This window comes from Zalophus californianus, chromosome 4 (genome assembly GCF_009762305.2).
Source record: "Zalophus californianus isolate mZalCal1 chromosome 4, mZalCal1.pri.v2, whole genome shotgun sequence".
NCBI classification, from domain to species: domain Eukaryota; kingdom Metazoa; phylum Chordata; class Mammalia; order Carnivora; family Otariidae; genus Zalophus; species Zalophus californianus.
The window spans coordinates 14,330,504-14,346,369 of record NC_045598.1 but is presented as its reverse complement, the minus strand read 5'-3'; the positions used below and the strand labels follow the sequence as shown (position 1 = coordinate 14,346,369).

The 15,866-nt window shown below is 54.1% G+C and overlaps 1 protein-coding gene across 8 annotated transcripts in view; it reads left to right on the top strand.

Moving 5' to 3' along the window:
* TMCO4 (transmembrane and coiled-coil domains 4) overlaps window positions 1–15,866 on the top strand; it is an 89,042-nt gene that overhangs the window by 70,415 nt on the left and 2,761 nt on the right. For 6 of the 8 annotated variants that reach the window (XM_027619613.1, XM_027619586.1, XM_027619577.1 and 3 more), the window contains 2 exons: window positions 5,658–5,775; window positions 11,488–11,605. In XM_027619613.1, coding sequence (XP_027475414.1) covers window positions 5,658–5,775; window positions 11,488–11,605 — 236 coding nt within the window. Of the gene's footprint in view, window positions 1–5,657; window positions 5,776–11,487; window positions 11,606–15,404; window positions 15,530–15,866 lie in introns of all 8 variants that reach the window. The other 2 variants (XR_003524250.1, XM_027619629.2) reach the window with 2 other exon arrangements.

The following is a 15,866-nucleotide window of genomic DNA, read 5'->3' as shown; positions in this document are numbered from 1 at the left end:
ATATGTGATGACCCAAAGCAACCTTGACCATGACTCCTGGGAGTCACCACAGCATCCTCATAGTCTTGAAATCATGCCACCTGCTGTGTGAGTCCTTGGCGGCATTTGACTGGCCGACGGTTGTTGGTGCTTATGCAGTTTCTTAGGCCCTCAGAGTCACTCTGGAGCTTTGCCGCCCGGAGATTGGGCACCCCTGAGCTGCACCACGGATCAGCTAAAGGGGCTGGTGACCCTGAGTCTTCTTAGGTAGGCCAGACACAAGGGAGTCTATAAATACAGCTGACATCAGGTTCTTCTTGGGAGGGTTACCATGAGCCTTTGGATCATGTTGTCCGAAGCCAGGGGAGGAGACGGGCCAGCATTAGCCTCAGAAGGACCACTCGCTCGTCTGCCCTTTGCAGACTACGGTCGTGCTCGGTAGCCTCCATCCCCCCAGAACAGAGCTCTGGAAATGAGCAACTGAAGAGCTGAGAACAGTGATTAAAGACGCTTCCATTTACTCTCAGCTGGGGTAGCACTCTTCATTTGCTTTTAGCCAGTCTTCAGAGATCCCCAACTGTAGCTGCTGGGAAGGAGTTGTGCCAGAAGGAAAAAAAAAAGAAAAGAAAAAGAAGAAATAACCTCCTTCCATGTATTCTCACCATGAAGCGTTCCTACCGCTCCGTCACGTTGCTTGCTTTCATTCATTCCACAAATAGCTGTGGAGCTCAGCATCTGTGCCAGGTGCTGTTCCAGGCACTGGGGATTCACTGGAGAGCACCAAAAAACCAATCTCAGCCCCGGGGGAGCCTGCATGCTAGTAGGAGACAGACCATAAATGAGGCTTTTAAAAGCAAAACAGGTAGGAAGTCAGAATAGTCTTAAGGGCAATGGAGAAAAATCAAAGAAGGGAGGTGAGGCACGGGGTGTGTGCATTTGTCCACCCTGGGAGGGTGACAGTTAAGCAAAGAGGTGAGGGAGGGGCACCTGGGTGGCTCAGATGGTTAAGGGTCTGCCTTCGGTTCAGGTCATGATCCCAGGGTCCTGGGATCAAGCCCCATGATAGGCTCCTTGCTCAGTGGGGAGTCTGCTTCTCCCTCTCCCTCTCCCTCTCCCCCTGGTTGTGCTCTGTCTCTCTCTTTCAAATAAATAAATAAAATCTTAAAAAAAAAAAAAAAGAGGTGAGGGAGGGTGGAGGTGTGGAAATCAGATGGAAGAGCATTCGGGAAGAGGGAAGAGCAAGGCCACGTGGCCGGAGCAGAGTGAGCAAGAAGAAAGCAGGGGAAGGTCACGTGGGCCTTTGAGGGCTGTCACCGTGACTGACTTTTACTCCAGGGGGCGTGGGACCCATGAGAGAGTTTTGAGTACAGGATTGAAATGACTTGACTTTCCTGCAGCATAATTTACACACCACAAAATCCCCCATTCCGAGTGTACAATTCAGTGATACTTAGTCAATACTCAGAGTTGTGCAGCCATCACCATGACCCAATTTTGGACCATTTCCATCACCCCCAAAAGATGCCTCATGCCTATGACTTGCGTTGTAAAGGGATCACTTTGGCTCCTGTGTCAAGAATAAAAACAAGAGGTAGAAGCAAAGAAAGTGTGGGAAAGAAATGTTTTTCACCAAACATGTGAACGACAGAAAGGACTAGAAGTGGAGAGGTAAAGACATGACTGGCAAAGCTTTTCTTTCTTAATTCCTGGAGGCTCAGAGCCTCCTTTACATCGAAGTTCTAACAGGGTAGAGGGCCTCCAGCTTTAACAAAGCAGGATATTTTTTAAAGATTTATTTATTTTGGGGACGCCTGGGTGGCTCAGTCGGTTAAGCGTCTGCCTTGAGCTCAGGTCATGATCCCAGGGTCCTGAGATCGAGCCCTGTATCGGGCTCCTTGCTTGAGAAGCAGGCGGGGAGCCTGCTTCTCCCTCTCTCATTCCACCTGCTTGTGCACGCTTGCTCACTCACACACTCTCTCTCTCTGACTAATAAATTATAATCTTTAATAAAAAAATATTTATTTTTATTAGAGAGAGAGAACGAGGGGGGAGGGGCAAAAGGAGAAGAAGAGAGAATCCCAAGCAGACTTCACATGCACCAAGCCCGACCGACGAGGGGCTCGATCTCACAACCCTGAGATCATGACCTGAGCTGAAACCAAGAGTCAGTCAGTTGCTTAACTGACTGGGCCACTAAGGGGCCCCACAAAGCAGGATATTAGTAACATACAGAGAATTGTTTTTAAAAGAGAAATCTGGGCACCTGGGTGGCTCAGTCAGTTGAGCGTCTGACACTTGACGGCTCAGGTCATTAGCTCAAGGTTGTGAGATCAAGCCCCGAGTTGGGCTGTGTCCTTAGCACAGAGTCAGCTTGAGATTCTCTCTGCCCCTTTCCCTCTGCCCCGCCTTGCTTGCTGGCTCTCTCTAAAGTAAATAAGGAAATCTTTTTTTTTTTTTAAGTGAGAAATCCAAGGCTTGAAGGCCATGTCTCCTGACTTGAAGGTGACTGAACCCATGCTGGATTCCTGCCTCCCTTTACATCAAAAGTCTATTTGTAAAGCTAGAGAACTATCTTCATACCTTAAAAATTCACAAGAAGAGGGGCACCTGAGTGGCTCAATCGGTTAAGCGTCCGACTCTTGATTTCGGCGCAGGTCATGATCTCAGGGTCATGAGATCAAGCCCCATGTTGGGCTCTGCTTCAGATTCTCTCCCTTTCTCTCTGCCCCTCCCCTGCCCCACAGATGCACACATTCTCTCTCTCTCTCTCTCTCTCTCTCTCAAAAAAAAAAAAAATTCACAAGAAGAAAAGTTGATGGTAGCAATAGAAGTAAATCCAAACATGTTTCAACAAACATTCATTGTCGCTGCAGCAAAAAGGCAGTGAGGACACCGTTGGACAGTAAAGCAGCACCTAGGGAGGGTTTTCTCTATTTTACCCGGAAGGATGAAACCTCCTGGTATTAGAAGGGTTGGGACCAAACGGTGAAATTTGAGATTTGTTCCTTTCCAGCATCTACTATAGCAGCCAGCACCCTCTTTCCCCTGACCCCAGATTCCCGTCCTGGACCATCCCATTCCCAGGACCGGGCAGGTGATGATGACCTGGCATAGAGGAGTCTGCGTTGGGTGGGTCCAAAGTAATTCTCGCCGACTTCCCTCAGCTGATGCCTGTGCATTACCGAGAGCCTGCCACATGGCTTGTCTCCGGGTTTGCAGCCTCGCAGACAACAAACCCTCTTTAAGGCACGTGTCTGAGTGTGGCAAACGGCCTGAGGACCAAGGGCCACCCAGGTGTCATGGATGGGTAAATGTGTTTCCAGCTCACTGCCCACCCTGACTTGATTTGGCTGCATTCTGGACTGTTTTGTGAGGTTCAACTACCGGTCTCAGTTCAAGGTCACAGGCCACTACGTTTTTTTGGCTTTTCCTAACAGCATTCTTTCAGCCACTGGCTCAGGGCAACCCATCAGGAATGCTGCGTTCCCACTGCTGGCCACAAGGGGTCCCCGCCCTCCAGAGAAGGCAAGATCATGTGGGGCTGAGCAGGTACCTTGAGCCGCCAGCCCCCAGAGCAGAGCTGCTGAGCTCAGTCACTGGCCCCAGGTCAACAACCGTTTGGCACTCTGGGAACAGTGATGACCCACACGTGATCACGGTGCTTTGCGTTGTTGGTTCAAACAGCAGAGAGCATGGCCCCAAGGACCCAGCCACTTCCGTCCAAGCAGTCTGGGTTCTGCTTCTCACTACCTGTATGACCTTGGACATGCCCCATCCCCTCTGAGACCCAGTTTCCTCACCTGCCAAGAGCAGGGGTTAGGATAAAATCCCATTCTCTACGGCCTTGCCAGCCACAGAAGCACCCGAAATAACCGTTCTATCAAGGGGCCCCTGAGTCATCCTTGCTGTTCAGAACACACTGCCGGCTTCCTGAAGTTTTAAATCCTTCTGCCAGGTTATCATCGCTCTGGAAACAAAAGGGGTGAAATCAGAATCCTGCGCCATGGCATCTTTCAACATCAGAGACAGGAGAGCCCTAAGAACACTTGATACTCCAGGGGTGCTTGGACACCTGTTAGCCTGGACCAGTGCTGAGCTGGAATCCCAGACCTAGAACAGTTGGAAGCGCTCTGGTTAGAATCTGAAGCCCAGAGAGAGGAAGCCACCAGGCCTGTGGCCCTTGGTGGGAACGTGGAAGACAGGGCAGAGTGGTCCCTCTTGGGCACATTCCCCAGCAGTGTCACTGAGCATGCTGCTTCCCAGGACATACAGACACTCAGAAGCATTAGAAAGAGCCACCTTTGGGGAGAGGCGGAGGCTCAGGGCAAGGGGAGGCCACACTCACTTACCCTGTGCATCGCCTCTGCTGGGTTGTTCCCACGCTGTGACTTAATTCTAAAGACCCTCAAGGCCAGTGGCGTCACCCACTTGTGGGCTCAGAGAAGTTCAGTGACCCGGCCCAGGTCCCATACCCAGAAGTTATTTGAAGCCACGGCTTTACAAAGGCTTTGCAAAATACACATCCTGGCTTCCTTGAGGGACGGAACTTCCTCTTCGTTCATTCACTCAAATCTTTACGGAGCACCAGGCACAGGCCAGGCACTGTTCTAGACCCGGCCGTAGAGCTGGGACGGAGGCAGCAAGAGCACCTGCCCTCACCGCACCCAGAAAGACAGAAACAAGTGGTACGTGCCAAGAAGAAAAGCACAGCAGAGGAGGGGACAGAGAGTGACAGGGGGTCCGGGGGGGACATGCGCCCCTCTCGGTCAGGAGCGGCACTTCTCAGGGTGTGCTCACGCCCGTCTGCGAACTGTTGCATTCTAGTCTGCCCCAAGGTAGAAGAAATGATGCTGTCCTCTTTCTGTGTTTACAGGACAAATGTCCATGGGGCCAGCCCTGGTCTGTTGAATCGCACTTTGAATAAGCCCACCTAAAATGTATCTGAGCCATTTGGTCAGTGAAACTGATGGATGTACCCCCTGCCCTGGGACCCGTCTGCCCCCATTTTCCCTTCCCTCCCGCCTTCCCGCCGCGCCGCCCAGGCCCCAGGGAACTGCTGCCGAGGAGGGCTGGGCATCGCCCCCTCACCCCGATGTACACGATGACCTGGGGCCCGCCGGTCCCTTCTAAAGATGTTCCCTCCGAGCCCATGGCTGGTTGGGAGCGTCACGGATGCTGAGAACAGAACCGGGTCCCACCTCAGGCTGTGGCACTTCCGAGCTATGTGATCTTGACAGTGTCTGTGGTTTACCTTAACTCTAAAATAGGGATAATGGGGGCACCTGGGTGACTCAGTCAGTTAAGCATCTACCTTCAGGCTCAGGTCATGATCCCGGGTTCCTGGGATCGAGTCCCACATCAGTCTCCCTGCTTGGTGGGGAGCCTGCTTCTCCCTCTGCCTGCCGCTGTCCCTGCTTGTGCTCTCTCACTCTCAAATAAATAGAATATTTTATAAATAAATAAATAAAAGAGGGATAATGGTGCTTTGCAGGAAGAGATCAGCCCCCTGGCCTGCGACTCAGTGTGTGGAAGCCCCCACTACTGTGTGTGCACGTGTGTGTGTGTGTGTGTGAGCACGTGTGCGTGTGACATCCATCTCTGCCCCCACTGTTGGAGCGTTCTTTTCAGGACCCGCTGTGGTCAGGGACACTGACCGCCTTTTCTGGGTCTCTCTCCAGATTGCCAAGGGATCATTGAGGATGTCGTCCTGCTGGGCGCACCCGTAGAAGGAGAAGCCAAGCACTGGGAGCCTTTCCGGAAGGTGGTGTCTGGGAGGATCATTAACGGCTACAGCAGGTCTGTCCCAGTCTTGCGCCGGGGGTGACAGTACTAACCGAGCACTTAGTGTGCAGACGCTCGAGGCCTGGCCCCTGTCCTGGAGGATCCCAGGGACCAGTGGGGCTCTGGCCTGTTAGGAGCAAGGTGTTCTGACCGGGGGGGGGGCGGGGGAGGACTCTGTCCCCATAGGATGAAGGAACAGGGGCTCCCTGTGTCAGGTCTGAGGCCAGCTTACGGGGTGACAGGAGAGTCCAGGCTGGCCACCATGATCTGGGGGAAAGGCATGTGGTGAGTGGGACGGACTGAAAACCAAAGCTTGGGCCCCAGCAGGGGTCTGCGAATGCCGCCAAGGAGCTCCTGGGGGCGCCGTTCAGCAGTGCGGGAAGGGGTGGGCAAGGGTGTGGGCCAAGCCCCCAGAGACCCGTTTCAGGTGGGGTAACAGAAGAGTCAGCCGACAATGAGGAGCCAGGACCCACACCGGGCAGCATCCCTCAGCAAGATGTGGGGGGGCCTGTGAAGGCTGGTGGCTGTGAGGCTGGAAAGGAGGTACCCTTTATTGGGCTTGGTGAAGGGGGACTCGGGAGCTTTGGCCAAGGCCATGCCCCAGACTTTGGGGAAGGAAAGAGGAAGCCCACCACCGCCGCTGCAGGAGGACCACCTGTGAAGGTGCTTGGGCCCCTCCAAAGGTAAAGGATGGGGTGACAGTGTTGAAGAGCAGTGATTTAGAGTCACACAGACCTGGGCCTGAATTCTGAAACACAGTCAGCCTCCCGGATTTTAGATAAGGGACGCGCATTTTATGGTCATGACCCAAAGCTCAGGGTATGGACCAGAAGGTGACATTCTAAGCCCCGATCCAAAGAACAGGTTTGGAATTTAGAAAACGGGAAGGTTGGCTGACTTGTTGTGGGCTCCATGAACACAACTTAAAATATGAACAATTTAGAAAACAAGGAGGTAGGACTCGGAGAAGCAGCCGATCCACTGGGTCATGAACATGACCTTTCTCCCAACCGGCTGGAAACGCAACACTAGAGCTCAGAGAAGTCGGAGCTGGAGTGAGGGCCAGTGGGGTCCCCAGCTTCCGCTGAAGCCAGAGGGCAGGGGAGATCACAGGAAAGGCAAAACACAGAGAAAGAGCAAAGTGCTGGATTCCCAATTCTAAAGAATATGTTTCGGGTTTGCAGGGAGAAAGAGGCTCCAAGCTGAGGTTGGGGGCGACGCAGGATCGTCCAACATTCTGTGCCCGAGACCGCAGCTGGGCACGGGAATGCAAAGATGGGCCTGGTGAGAGAGGTTCACATCTAGTGGAAAGGACACATACGGAAATAGACAGTTATTAAAAAGTCAAAACTAAAAATGCAGCAGTGCCACAACGTGAGGGGGAAGATATCAGGGATGTTAGACTCTTTACCGCGTGCCGTCCTGTCTCTGTGGTCATGATCTCCTTTAATCCTCCCCCAGACCTTGTGGTGTTAGTACTTTAATCCCCATTTACGAATGAGAAAACTAAGGCCAGTTAAATTTAATTTTGATCTAAGCCCAACCATCCTAAGTAGGACACAAAACTAAATGGAACAGATTTGGGAAGTCTTTATCATTTGATGATTTAGCCCACAGCAACAGCTTATAGTTCAGAGCTCAAGATAAAGACGACTTTTAGCCACAGACAGAGGACATTAGCCAGGACACAGGAGTTCTGACCATCAGTTTAGCTCTCTCACGTATACTCTAAGCTGAGTTCTTAGAATTAGGACATGGTAGGAAGAACGAAGAAACGAAAGACAGAGCCATAATATATAAAGAGCCCATGCAAATCAATAAAAAAACTAATAAAACGTTCAAAGGATATCTACACATAAACTCACAGAATAAATACAATTAATTTTTTTAAAGATTTATTTATTTTAGAGAGAGAGTGTAGGGGGGAGACAAAAGGAGAGGGAGAGAATCTCAAGCAGACTCCCCACTGAGCTTGGAGGCTGATGCAGACCCTATCTCATGACCCCAAGATCATGACCTGAGCCAAAATCAAAAGAGTCAGACGCTTAACCAACTGAGCCACCCAGACACCCCACAGTAATACATTTTTTAAAAGATGCCCAACCTCATCATGAGTGAAATAAATGCAAATTAAAATCAGTAAGATACTATTTATCACCCATCGGATTATCAAACATCTGAAATATGAGTAACATTCAGTGCTGGTGAAGATGTGGAGAAATGGGCACTGTCATACACTGTTGATGTGACAGTTGAATTTAGTAAATATTTTTTGGAGAACAAGTGGCCATATCCACCAAAATTTTTAACGTGCCAGTTTTCTGATCCCACACATTCTGATTTCTGTGATCCTGCTGGACTAGATACACAGAAACAGAGGCACAGAGTCATTGCGGGTTTGATGTCCAACGGTCCTCAGTTGGGGCGCCTTGGTGGCTCAGTTGGTTAAGCGTCCGACTCTTGATTTCGGCTCAGGTCATGATCTCAGGCTTGTGAGGTCAAGCCCCAGGTCGGGCTCTGCACTCAGCGGGGAGTCTGCTTGAGGATTCTCTCTCCCTCTCCCTCTGCCCCTCTCCATCCCCCCAAACCCCCCCATGCACTTACTCTCTCTTAAAAAAAAAAAAAAAGTACTCAGTTAAAATCTAGGCTCAGCCAGTTACTTGTTGAATAATAGTCCCTCCTGCACAGGGCTTCTGGGGAGATTAAATGACCTTATTTAGGAAAAGGGCAGGCACTTAGTAGGTGTTCAATAAACTGTAGCAGTTATAATAACTGGGCCCATTCACATAGCACATGATTTTTTGGTGCTTTTCATAAACAGCAAAGGGAAGGAATTAAAATTGCATGGGTGCAATATGAAAGCAGCAAAAACTTATTAAACCCATATGTTCTGCTGCAAACCTGAGGCTAATAAGCTTGGTTTTCAATTATTCTGTGAGATCCTGAGCCATCTCTCTAGGGAGACAAAGGAGGAGGAGGAGGAAAGCAGGGAAAGTAGGAGGAAGGAACACAGACCACCATAACTGTAGTTTCTAGCACCAACCAAGATGTCATGGTCTGGGCCCCCAAAGGTGTTTTACTTGCTTCGAACCTCCTTAAGCATGGCGGGGGGGGGGTGGCGGGGGAGAGTGTTCAGGCCAAAACTACCAAAAACTAAACATTTATAAATGTATAATATAGGGACGCCTGGGCGGCTCAGTCAGTTAGGCATCTGCCTTCAGCTCAGGTCATGATCCCAGGGTCCTGGGATCAAGTTCCACGTCAGGCTCCCTGCTCAGCAGAGAGTCTGCTTCTCTCTCTGCCTCTCCCCCTGCTTGTGCACTCTCTCTGTCCAATAAATGGATAAAATCTTAAAAAAAAATAAAAAAAAAACTCTCTGCCTAGAAAAGGAAAAGACTCAAGAATGGACACACAGAGGACATGGGACTCATGTCCCCAAAGGAGCATATATTCCAGGCACATGAGGGGCAAATTATTAACAATATCAGGTGGAGGGGCTCAGGGGCACTCCCCGGAGGAGATGATATCCAAGCTGAATTTTGAAAGGATGGATAAGAGCCCACCAGACACGGGGAGACTGGGCCAAGCAAGAGTTCCCAGAGCGGGAGGCAAAATCAGACCAGATGCTTCCTGAATATTCACGTGCATGAGCACCGTGTCCGTGATGTGCCGTCTTAGTATACACTCCTGCCCACCCTGGGCGGTAAGATGCAGTGAGGAGACTGAGGCCCAGAGGGGCCAAGCAACTGGCCCAAGCTCACACAGCTAGGAACTGACAAGGCAGGACTAGAGCCTGGCTCTGTGTGGTCCCGTGTATGGGATTATGGCCCACCCCGGGCGAGAGAGACAGATGCTCATGGAGAAGGGTCTTGAATGCCAGGGAAGACCCTGTGGTTTGCTCAGCACAGTTTAGAGGATATGGAACCTTCTAACATATGTTCCTGTTCTGTTCCTAAATGTACACAAGGAAGTGCAATTAACTTTTTTTTCAGCAGAAACATTGCAGGCCAGAAGCAATTAACATTTTAAGTTGAGTGTTGTCATAATGAAGACAGAAACAATGTGGAAGGGATGATGCTGACTTGGCTCATTATAACTGTCTATAACAGAAATGTTTACGGACCACCCTCATTCCCAGTATCTGATGCAATTAAGTCATGGTTAGTGCAAGAGAACAACTTGGGTGAATCTTTCTTCTCCACTTGGCCGTCCGTTCTTAGAGACGGTGCTTCTTGGGCCCTCAATATTAAGATAATCACTGGGACTGGTAAGCATTATTCTCTGGAGAAAGTAAAGGAATTTTCTAGAAGAGAAAGCCTACAGGCCGTGGGGAGACACGGTCAGCTTCTAAGAGAGAAGGGCCGTGGTCAGATGGGTGTTTCAGGAAAGCCATGGTGGCGTGTGGGAGGGGAGGCCATTGCCTTGATCGCAGGGCTGGGGCAGAGAGACCGGAATGGGGGCAGGTGAGAAGAATCAGCAGGACTCCGGTGGGTTGGCCACTGGGGGAAAGGGGCCTGACATTGCCCCACTGGTTTCTGCCTGGGGAACCGGGCGGATGACAGTAGAAAGGGAGTCAGGGCTGGGGCACTCCGTGTGGGACACCACAGGAGGGCCTGTAGAGGGCCCCCTCAACTCTCTGTCTCAGTCCTTCCAGGGGTTTCTGGGGTGGTAAGCACAGGAGCGCCCTTGTGGTCAGAGACCACCTGTGAGGGGGCCTGGAGAGCGCCCAGGGACCCCGGACTCTGAGCCCCTTCTTGGTTCATGCAGCACTGCAAGAGAGACCCTTCTTCCACATGAGCACGCAAATACCATGGTCTCACGTTGCCATGCAAACCAGAGTGGGAGTCAGTCCCAATAAAACACAACCAGATGTGCTAAGTTGGATGCAAGTCCCCCGCCCCCTGCAGAGGGGAGACAAGCAGTGTCCACTTGCACAAACCTGCTGAGCAGTGAGGCCAAGTGCTCGGCTCGCGGCTGGCCCGGCTTCAACTGGACAAAGTCAAGGGTTCAAGGAGAAGGCTGTCTCGTGGGCCCCTCTGACCATGTCCTCCGTGGACAGTGCTCACGGTACCTGAAGAAACAGGTAGCACGGGGTCCAGGGTTATTTTCCCTCAATACTGTAGGGGTGTGTCTGGCTAGGGATGAGGGTGCCAGGAGTGGGCTTCACCGCACCCGTGCAAGTGAAGGTGTGTTCCCAGGGCAGGACCTGCCTGGGCAGCCAGCCTTGCCGCCTCCAAGATGGCTGAGGGCAGGGAGGCCTGCAGGCTGGGCTGGACCTGCGTCAGAGGGCAAGCTGGGCCCCCCAGCTCACAGACAGACAGGAACCCAGACCCCTGAGTTCCGTCCCCCAGAGCACAGAAGCCCCCAGGAGGACCCCCGCTGCCTTTCTCTTCCCATGGAGCCCTAGAGCGGCCACCCACTGCCCGGCACCCCCCCGAGCCGGAAACGCCTCCAAAGCCACATGCTTACCCGTGAGAACGTCGTCCGGGGTCCGCATGCATGCATCCAGCAGGCACTCGTCTGCTGCATGCCAGGCACTGTTCTTAGCTCTGGGGACCCCCACAGGGACAAAACGGACAGCCTTCTAGGGCTGCTGTGGCCCGGGCTTCACCCCCAAAGAGGCAGCCGCTGTTCCACCATCCTGCCCACGGGTGCACGGCTCCGACTGGGCTTCCCAGGGCCAGGTGGGCCCCCCAGGGCTGACGTCGCCCCCTTGTCTGCCCGCAGGGGGGACTGGCTCCTGAGCTTCGTGTACCGCACGTCCTCCGTGCAGCTGCGCGTGGCCGGCCTACAGCCCGTGCTGCTGCAGGACAGGAGGGTGGAGAATGTGGACCTGTCCTCTGTCGTGAGTATCGCCATCCCGCCTCGGGCTCTGCGTTTGCCAGCGGGGGTGCTTCGTGACTCCAGCCCAGCCACCCCTGGCCCCAGGGACACTGGCCCGTTTCACCCTGGAGGAGGGAGGTCATGAGAATTTGCTTGTGGGGGGGTGGGTAAGTAATTCCTGTTTACAGGCACCGTCTCTGAGCAGGCGCTTTGTCACCACGTCCTTCACACTCATTGTCTCTAATCCTCACCCAGCCCCCGGGGCAGCCATGATTATGCCCATTTCACAGACTAGGAAACTGAGGCTTAGGAAAGTTCCTGTCACACAAGTGGCCATCAGCAGCCCGGATGTGCACCTCCAGAGCCCCTGCTCTGGGCCCTACATTAGTGCCCTCCCTGCCCCACCCCACCCCCAGTTACTTATCAGGACGGTCCGGTTCCCCTGGAAGTACTGAGAGCCCCCAGAGGACACAGGTGGAGGGATTGGGGCCAGACCACAGAAGCCCCTGATGGCCAGGCTGTGACACTGTGGAATGCAGAGCAGGGAAGGTGTTCCAGGAACCCCCACCTTGGAAACATCTGGGGGTTTACTGAAAATGCAAGACACCCCCCCAAGGACACTGGGGAAAAAATAATAAAATGCAGACCAAAGGGCCCCTGCACAGACCTTTAGATCAGTCTCTGGGAGCAAAGCCTGCCGATTGAACAGGCCCCCCCATGCCCCCCCACAATAGTCCTGGACATCAAAGGCTAGCTTAGGTCGGGGGGTGCAGATGGTTCCAGAGAGTTCTTTTTTTTTTTTTTAAGATTTTATTTATTTATTTGAGAGAGAAAAGAGTGAGAGAGAGCATGAGAGGGGAGGGTCAGAGGGAGAAGCAGACTCCCCGCCGAGCAGAGAGCCTAATGTGGGACTGGATCCCGGGACTCCAGGATCATGACCTGAGCCAAACGCAGCCACCCAACCACTGAGCCACCCAGGCGACCGGTTCAAGAGAATTCTTGCTGGGGATGGGGTGGGACGCACCGAACTTGAGGTTCTAGGGCCACCTCTCGGGCTTGAAGGAAGCTCAGCCTCCTGCACTCGCCTGTCACAGAGAGCTAAGAGCTTCCTGTGGGACAGCCTCCATATCTAGCTCTGCCCTGAGCCTTTGCAGGCACCAGCATCCCCATTGTACAGATGAGAACACTGAGGCTCGGAGAGGCTGAGGGACTTGCCCAGAGTCACACAGTGGGAACATGGCCGAGCAGGACTCAAACCCAGGTCTGAGGCCAGTAGGCATCGCTTCTGCTCAGGAAGATATGGCCAGCAGTGGGAGAGGTGCCGCTACCCGGAGGGTGAGGGCGCTAAGCTGCAGTTACGTCCCCAGGCAGGCTCGGGCCAGTGCAAATCCTTGTGGTGCAAGGGGCCCATGAGAGGAAGAACCCCAGTTTCCAGTTACTACATGGTTGGCTGCCAGTGGTCAAGTGCCAAGCACTTCCCAGCGTATCCCCATTCCCCCAGGTTCCATAAGGCACCACCCTGCCAGAGAGCAGACAGACCAGACCCTCTGGGGGCATCTGAAACCCCCCCCGAGGGAAGGTCACTCTGGAGGACTCGGGCTTCTAAGCAGCCCGTGCCAGTGACCCCCTCCCCGCCCACCGCACCTTGATGGTGGGTGGAGCTGGGCACCTGGACCCCGCCCCCAGAACACTGTGCCACCAGGCCCAGGGCTGTGCTGTCCACCTCCCTGTGGGGTGAGGTGAGCTGAGTGACCAGACCGAGACACCACAGGACCAGAGCGAGGCCTCCTGACCTGTGTCCTGGGGTCACTGTCCTATTGAATCAAAAGTAAAAAGGATCAGAAGAAAGCCTTGTAAATGAAATTCCCTTTAAACACCACAGAACCCTGGCAAGACCCACGTTCTGTCCTGGGAAGGCCCTGAGGGGGATACAGTGGCAAGAGCGCAGCCTTTGGCCCCAGAGAGGCCAGGTTCTGCCACTGGTGTGTTGGCTGTGTGACCTCAGGCCGGTGACTTAACCTCTCTGTGCCTCAGTTTTCTCATCTGTGAAATGGGGGGACTCACCTTCCGGGGCAGCGCGTGTAAGATGCTCGGCCCGTACGAGGCCTTCATTTCAATGCTAGGTCCCTCCTCTCCTGCCCCTGCTACCCCCTTTGGCTCTTTTGCCCCTGAGACCCCTCTCCCGCCTTGGACCGTCGTTGAGGCAGCTTCCTGGCTCTTACCTGATCGTAGCTCCTTATGACCCCTTAGGGGCACAGCACAAGAAGTAGTGGCTCTCTTTCGGGGTAATTGGAGGTAATTCGCATTGCCTTTGTGCTGCCCTCCCGTTTTTCTGGAGGATTCTTGCTGGAGAGAGTCGCCGTTACTGCTGTGGCGGGCGCGCCGGCTGCCCAGTGCTCAGAGCGAGGCCTGCACCGTCTGCCTTCTCCCCGCGGTGCCGACGCCAGCAGAGCCTTCGTGAACCAGCCCCGCGTCGGCCACCGACCCAGACGTGGTCTGCGGTGGCTCCTGGCCACGGACTAGCCTGAGCCGGCAGGGGGAGTGAGGGGCTGGCCCCGGCGCGGGCAGGCGGGGGGCCATCTCCTGTGGCGGGGCCGCCCACCTGCCTTGTGTGGGGCCAGGGGTGCAGCGGGTGGGGGGTGCCGCCACCCGAGGGGCCAACTCGTGAGGTTTCTGGGGGGCACGAGAGCCAGCACAGTGGTCTCCGAACTTCTAATGTCCCAGAGGAAATGCCAGCTGGCTTCTAGAACTTAGCCCAGGGTGGGGCAGGAGCTCAGGCTGACAAAGCCGGCATGTGCCGGGCGCGGCGCCGCATGTATTAGAGATCGTGTGTCGCCAGTCCGCACAGCGTCCCGGTGACAGGGGGATGGCGGCCCCGCCGTACAGGTGTGCAAGCCGAGGCTGCCTGTGAGGGGTGGAGCCCGGGGAACATACCAGAGCCTGGGCTGGAGGCCACCGCGCTCACGTGTCCGTGACTCCGCCCCGTGTGTCAGCTCCCTGACTGCTCACACCCGCGCACACGGTGCAGGTGCTTTTGCCATCCCCGTTTTACAGATGAGGACACGGAGGCCCAGGAGGGAAAGGAACCCGAAGGGGCCTGACAGGCTTGGAAGGCATTGGTGGCAGGCGAAGGGTTGGACAGCAGCCCCTTGTTTGGGCAAGTCCCGCGGTGCCTTGCGAGGCCGCAAACAGGTGGTGCCGAGGCCCGTCCATGTTGCGTGGATCTGGCAGCGCTGCACGGGGCCAGCTGTGGGCCCCGAGTGAGTCGGAAGTGGCCCATGCCCTCTCTAGGCTCACAGTCCATCAGAGAACAAACGTGTGAGCAGATAAAGACGATGGGGTGCAGCGAACACTGTCACAGGGGAGCCCCAGGGACCATCCCCCGGCCAGCGTGGGAAGGTCAGGGAGGGCTTCTCAGCACCGGTGACCCCCAGTGTGAATCCGGATGGGTGGCCCCTTTCCATCCAGACAGCTGGAGAGATGGTCCTGCATCAGCCACAGCGGACCTTCCCGCCACCAAGAAGAGATTCTTCTCCCACCCGCCTCACCTCGGCTCTCCCATCCCTTTGGCTAAAGTTGGTAAAATTGGAATTCTGCCAGCAAGCGGTCCCCCTGGGTCTTTGCAGAGTGGCAGCTCAGAGACTAGAGTTGGCTGGAGTCATGGAAGGCCAGAGCTGTGCGTTCTGGGAGAGCTGCATGGTGGGATTTCCCCCTGGAATCAGCTACAGCCGGTGGCCACGAGCCCTTCCTTCCTTCCTGTCTGCCTCCACCCAGCCCAGCACAAGCCCTTCAATAGTTCTGGTTTGTCCCTGTGCGTCTAGGTTTCTGCTGGCTGGAATTGAGATGTGATGGCTAGAGCTTCAGCAGCCATTTGGGGTTCCCAAATGGATCAGCCCCGCTAAGGCCCTGCCCTCTGTCCTCCATCGCCCCTTCCAAGGACACTAAGGCAAGGGAGCTCATATTTATGCAGCACTGGCCATGTGCCAGGTGCTATACCACATGGTTTGTATGTATCATTTCTTCCCACCCACCCCACAAGGTAGGTATCACTAATTCTAATTGGGTAATGTCCCTATGAAAGTGTTTTGGGCCATATATGGAACATAATAGTTAGAGGTCACGAATGCTGATTCCTACAAAGTGCCCGGCCCTTGAACTCTCGTAGTAGACTTTCAAGGTAGGTGTCCTGATCCTCATTTTACAGATGGAGAAGCTGGAGTTCAGGGCATTGTAAGGACTCCCCCAGTTACTAGTAAGAGAAAGCTGAGGCTGGAACCCCTGTT